Source organism: Danio rerio, chromosome 7, assembly GCF_052040795.2.
Source record: "Danio rerio strain M-AB ecotype USA chromosome 7, GRCz13ab, whole genome shotgun sequence".
Taxonomy (NCBI): domain Eukaryota; kingdom Metazoa; phylum Chordata; class Actinopteri; order Cypriniformes; family Danionidae; genus Danio; species Danio rerio.
Window position 1 is genome coordinate 25,725,660 of NC_141027.1, and position 6,841 is coordinate 25,732,500.

At 36.4% G+C, this 6,841-nt stretch overlaps 1 protein-coding gene across 7 annotated transcripts in view; it reads right to left on the reverse strand.

Annotated features, from left to right (window-relative positions):
* Positions 1–6,841, reverse strand: part of dysf (dysferlin, limb girdle muscular dystrophy 2B (autosomal recessive)) — a 153,008-nt gene that overhangs the window by 125,908 nt on the left and 20,259 nt on the right. For 3 of the 7 annotated variants that reach the window (NM_001442065.1, NM_001442067.1, NM_001257193.2), the window contains 1 exon segment: positions 6,452–6,832. In NM_001442065.1, the coding sequence (NP_001428994.1) occupies positions 6,452–6,545 (94 nt within the window). In that variant the 5' untranslated portion in view covers positions 6,546–6,832. 7 annotated transcript variants of the gene reach the window in all.

Sequence of the window (6,841 nt, forward strand, 5' to 3'; positions counted from 1 at the left end):
GTTTGTGACTGCGTGACCCTCAATGTCCTGGGCTTTATTTGGTGTGCATTTCAAAAACACAGTGGATTCAGGTGAATGGGTGGATACAATCTGACAAAAAACCAGGAAAGGACCTTTGATAAGCACTGTGGGAGTTAAAAATAACAGGGCTGACATCCTGGAGTTTCAGGCTCTGTCGAAATACAATTATTTCCTGAAGAATAAATACGTGATGAGCTGAGGGTGAGAATGTGCTATTACACCTGGTTACAGATGGTTACCTAATTGTATTCTTCTGGTATTAATTCTGGTGTTTATCTTTAACTGAATTACTTTAAGAAAGGTGTTAAGTATGGAATTTACTGAATAAATGAACTGAATGAAATCAAATGAAGCAAATAAAAATGCATTTTGATGTTTGGTACAGTAGGTGCAGAGAATGGTGTGAATAAAAAGCTCTAGAGGTGACATGGGTGCAACTACCAAATTGCCAGATTGATAGCATTGCAATTCTTTTCCATATGAGAAATCGCACCAAGAGCAGAATGAAATAGCGCTACTCATTTGAACATTTAAATCATCAACCGGACAGACCATCAGTTGGACCAAAAGACAAAGAAAACACTGCACATTCTGAAGAGAGAGCCTATATTACAGGTTTTGAGAAATTGCAGACAAATGCCTGAAATCACAGGCAAATCGGTGCTCGTTCACGCGAGTGGCAATCACACAATGTGAACTATCAAAGACGTGACCTGAGAGAATCGCCGATGAGTGGCAGATGCCGGTGAGATATTTGTGAAATGAGCTTTGCCTGAAAATAACATTGGTGATTGCCTACAGGCAATAAGAGTGCAGCATTCACTTGTGTGTGTACCTGCAGGCAAGCGGGAGGTTGAGGGAGAAGTTAAAAGCACTCATTTTTAGTTTATTTGGACCCAAGAAATGGAGGAAAAACTAGTGGAAATTTGGCAGCAGCACATGTGTCTGTTAGACCTGTCATATAGAAAGTCAAAACAGAAAGTTGAGGACTAATTGCTAATTCCCTTCTAACCCAGTTGAGCAAGTATATACATTTTCTCCCCATTAAAGGCTTCTTTTTCATTATGTAGTTAATAACAAAAGATATACTACGTATTTTTGGTTGTGAGACGTAGTTTGAACAAAGTTGTCTGCGATTCTTGCTTTTTTAAAGTCATACAATGTGAAACCCCCTGTTGCCAATCTATCTTGCAGTGTAAACAAAACAGCAACAAAATACTAGCCCAGATCATGCAGTGTTAAAACATCTGTGACACGATTACTTTGAAATCATGCAGTCTGAACTCATAATCAAGTGACCACTAAACAGGGCATTGGAATCAGGCGAGAAGCTTGCTATTTCAGTACTCTGTGATTTCAACTAGTTTAAATGCCAAATACACCATTCTCAACAGCAGAAACACTGTGCAACACTAACTATGTTTGCATTTACATCAGTTATTCAATTATTTGCCTTAATCTGATTAAGACAGTAATATAATTAAGGTGTTGAGATGAGTTACTTTTTGAATGTTCCTTTCATGATCCCATTTCACATGTTTTAGCACATAATTCGGTTAACGTCATAGGTCATCACGCTATCCATGCCATTTCCTCCAGAGTTTCTGGAACTTCATCTGTTTCATTTTTAATTTGTTGACTTCACATGCAGTTTGGCACTTTCACTTTCATTCAAGAACATTTCATGCATACCCCCGTGACAAATGAGATATTGGATACCAGTATGAACTGCTTGAAGAGTGTTGTTTTAATGGAATTAGATATTGCACGCAGCATGGGGAAAAAACCTTCGCATTTTTTAATGCAGGTGTCTGTGGTCTTTCACTGACTTGGTAGGTGCAGAGAATAGTGTCAAACAGCCGTGTGTTTATAGACTATCCTGTAACAAAATGCGGCAAAAATCCTACACAATGGTAATAGTTTGATTAAGGTGTTTACATGTCTGTGCTGAGCTTAAATTATGTGACTAAAACATACTCCACGTCTTAATCTGATTTCTGTTTAGTTCGATTTTGACTTAAGTCTTATGATGGTAATGAAAAATTGCTGCTTACATGACTCTTAATCAGAGTATTGTCGTAGTTGTGTTAAAATTCGATTATTGGTGTCTATGTAAACGTACTTACTGATTCAGGTAAAAGGAGGTTTAACCCACAAATAACCAACATTAACCAACATGATTTTACTGTAGTAACATTAACATACCATGACATTATGCCATAAATTTGGTATTTTCTGTTGCATTTTATTACATTATTGACATATTAATACAACAGTAGTAAAGCAACATTAAAATAAAACAGTGGCGAAGTGGTTGCCTAACAGCAAAAAGGTTACTGGTTTGAGTCCCAGCTGATCTTTTAAGCTGGCCTTTCTATATAAATTTGTTTTTTTTTTCCTTGTGTCTGCATGGGTTTCATCCAGGTGCTCCAGTTTCCCCCATAGTCCAAAGACATGTATGAGTGAATTGGATGAACTAAATTAGCCATAGTGTGTTTAGGTGGTTGTGTGGGTGTTTTTTTTTTTAGTTAGTTTTTTTGAGACTACAACCCTCAGTGCTGAGTTGTGGCTGGATGGGAATCCAAGGCATATTACATATGCCAGAGTAATCGATGGTTCATTCCACTGTGGTGACCCCTGATAAAGCAGGGAATAAACCAATATAATTACAGTACTGCTTTGTGAAGTCATATAATTTGAATCAGAATTAGAAAGAGCTTTATTGCCAGGTATGTTCACACATACAAGGAATTTATTTTCATGACAGAGCTTCTATAGTGCAACAGAATTACAGAGACAGGACAAAAAACAGATAATAAATATATTTAAAAAAAAAGAAGTAAGTAGTGAATGCTAACATACACATTAGCATTCACTAATTTACATTTGTTGTGCATGTTAACTAATTTTTGGTTTTTAGGCTACTGAATTTTTTTTTTTTCCCCCAGGTTAGTGAGATGCTATACTTGTGATTATCATATGCAGAAAAGATGAGGCACTTGCAACGTTTCTACTTGGTACTGTTTTGTTAATGAAACAAATTGCTCACACCTCAAACTGTCACAATCTTCAGCAATCTAGCAGTTGCAGATCCCTGGCAAACTACAAATCTGTCATGGAACTGGACTTTAAATCCCATGATGCACCTCTCTCTCTCTCTCACTCACTCACTCGCTCACTCGCTCACTCTCACACACTCTCTCTCTCACACACACACACACACACACACACACACACACACACACACACACACACACACACACACACACACACACACACACACACACACACACACACACACACACACACACACACACACACACACACACACACACACACACACACACACACACACACAGTTTTAGTTCTCTCCCTGATTGCCTACACACAGCTGGATACAAATCATAGACTTATTCCATGGACTATATATACTCATCTCTCACACACATTGCTGAGTCTTGTATGTTTACCTGTAACACTGCAAAATGCTTTCTTAGTCTTACAGCGCCTTTAGATCCTTGCCTTGTTTCTTTGTTCATCCTGTTTGTTGCCTGCACTGATGTTTGCCTGTGACCGCAACTTTGCTATTGGATTACCCTCATGATACCGTTTGTTCCTGTTTGACCATTGCCTGCCTGACTGTTAATAAACTGTGTTTAGACCCTCACCTCTATTGTCACCCGACTCCTAATGTTGCAGTCAAATGTGCTGCTCTCTATGACAGAATATTAATAATATTATTTTTGCATATACAAAACAACAAAATCAGGTGCTGCTGCCACCATCTCTAGAACTCCGTGCCACTGCTCATGATAGTCTACAACATATTCCTGTAAACTTACTGTAAAAAAATGAGACTCTATTTTCTATTAAATTGGCAAGGCATTTTTTTGTGATACAGCTGAAATGGGGAAATGTGAATAACTGCACTGCTGTGTAAATACCACAGTGTAAACTGTACCCAAAGATGCAAAAGAGTTTCATATTTGCTATTTTGTCAACATTAATTTTGTCTTGTTTGTTGTCAGCAATGTTAACAGTCCAGTATACCTATACTTTAATTTTAAAACACTTGCCTTCTGCACACAGTCAGTCAAACTCTCCCGCTGTCTCTTTCTCGGTCTGCATATATTATTGCTTACTCAGAGCTCAAACTGAGGACTCTGGCTGTTGAACCGGGTGGATAATTTGCTTCTGTGATGTCTATAAATGGAGATGGTATTTGATACTGGGCCTGAGGAAAAAAACACTTACTGCAGCTACTTTTGTGCCTTCTAGTCTCTTCCCCTCTCCCTAACAATCACACACATAACGGAAAACACACACGTACACATATAAATAACAGAGAGCACACAAGATCCTTCTGATTAGAATGGAATCCGACTAAATGAAAGTAAAACTGCAAGCCAAAAACTGCATATCTACAGAAAAATTTGAATAATTTAAAAGTTGAACTCTAAATGCCAGAAGGACGGGTCCTAAAGCAGTGACCTACTGTTTGTTCAGCTAAGAATAAAAGCCAGAACACCTGATTTTCCTACAATTGTCCACTGAGGGTGGAAAGAGTGACTCAGTATCTCTTTCTGACAGGATAAGGAGAGTTGGAAAAAGAGATACATTGGAAGTTCGCAACTTCTACATGACAAGCTATGACAACATGCACAAATAGGGGAGTTATAAGAACATTTTCAACAAATTTATTAAAATATAATAAAGTAACAAGAATGAATAAATGAATGGATGGACAAACAAATTACTAAATTGTTATAATTGTGGTAACTTTAAAAATAGGTCCTATTAGTTAATGTTAGGGCGGCATGATGGCTAAGTGATTAGCACAACGTGGTTTGCATGTTCTACACTGTATAACACTGTAGCAATATAGAATAATAATATTATGGAAAAATAGTAAAACAATTTATTAAATAAAACAGCAGCATGATCAATAATACCTTATCTATAACAAACTACAAACTATACTTTAGATAAATCAAAAACACCTGTGGTAAGTTAAAAAATACTCAATTTAATATTATAAATTCTGTTTTTGCCAAAGCATAAACACATTTATTACATATTGAAAGGAAAGAATCTGTTTTCACAACCTCACAACAATCAATGTCATACTGCTGACCAGTCAAATAAGCCCTTCTGACTCAAACAATGTATAAATGCACAAAACGTCAAAACAGAAATGTCTTTTTTCAACCAAAAAAAAAAAAGTAAAATCAAAATATAAATAACTACTATAACATAAAAAAAATAATGCTGACTCTTGGGAATCTAGCATTTTACCTTTGGAAATTTTCATCTCTAACTCATATATTCATGACACTGACTTAGTAAAAACGTGAATAATGTCATATTTGGTAATTTGTTTATGCTACATATGTCATGTATATATTTATGTATATTTGGTAACTGTGACGATCCCTTTTTTTTTGAGGGGGTGGGGTGGGGCTAATGTCAATTATTTTGTATTGTATTTTTTTATTGGTTTTGTACTTTGTTTGTTAAAAATCTTATAAAAAGGGTTAAATAAAACAAAATATTACAAAAAAACAAAAAAAGAAATAATGCTGAAATAATATTGGAAATATCTTTAAAAAATATCCAAATTAAGTTGAGAAAATCAGTTTTCACCAAGGCATTTTGCTATAATCATGATCATGAGTAATCTGCTAAATAGCAGGAACTGCATTGTTTCAGAAAGCATCCTGCAAAAGCACATCAGATACGTCATGTCATACCCAAACCAAATGTCAGTTTTACCAACGTACCGCTTATTAACCACATAATAATATTTCCTTGTTTTGCAACAATTTATACAATTAAATGTTCCCTTAATTAAAAAAAATATATTGTTGTCATGGAAACTTGGCAAACACAAACACATCAAGCTCGTCAGTCCTACACGCTCACAAACGCATGTTCCTGTACATCCCTGCGCTGGAACAGGAAACACTAAACAATGAAAGGAACTGCCACTCAGTTTGCGAGCTGGTCTGAAACTTGTGTCTGTCACATTCATTCATTCATTCAATACAAGAGCTTACAAAATGATGAACAAATATCAAAACTACACAGAAATCTTCATGTAACATAAGAGCGCCATTCTTCTATTGGCTGTATTGATCAACCATCCTAAAACATTCATCACATAATGACAGAAATCTGCTTTCTTAACCCCACAACAATCAATGTCACATTGACCAACTGCATTGCTTCTAACTCTCACGTTAAATTGTTTCTTTTAAATGTTTAGAACAAAAGCGATTCTTAATTAGAATTAAAACACAAACATTCTTAAATAGCATCCATCTACTTAGTTTGAAAATCTTTTAATCTCATATCGCCATAACATATTCATGCTCTCACTTTCATACTCTCAAATGGACGTACAATCACATTGTTTAGAGTCACCTCTCACCTCTGAAAGTGATGCTAGCAAGCGGGTCGCTATGCCTTTCCCCCTTCTCTACATTTCTCAGGTTGGTCGCTCTCTGTAGCAAACACCTCAACATACTGTCTTGATGCCTGAACTCTCCAACAAGAAGCAGGACAAACTACCATCAGACTGCAGAAGATGGAAAGATCCCAGCAGGACCCTTGCAAAATTTGCTTAGTAGATAAAAAGCGTCTTGTGATCTTTAGGTCCAAAGTTGAAGATGAGTGTGGCGTCCAGAATGAAAAGTATCAGGGGTTGTTTAAACCCAGCTCAATCCAGAAAAAAATAACAAATCAATTTCAGCCTGTGTCCTTGATAAGGCGTCTGATACGCTAAATAGGTCTCGCAATCTCTCCTCACAAGCTTCTTGAA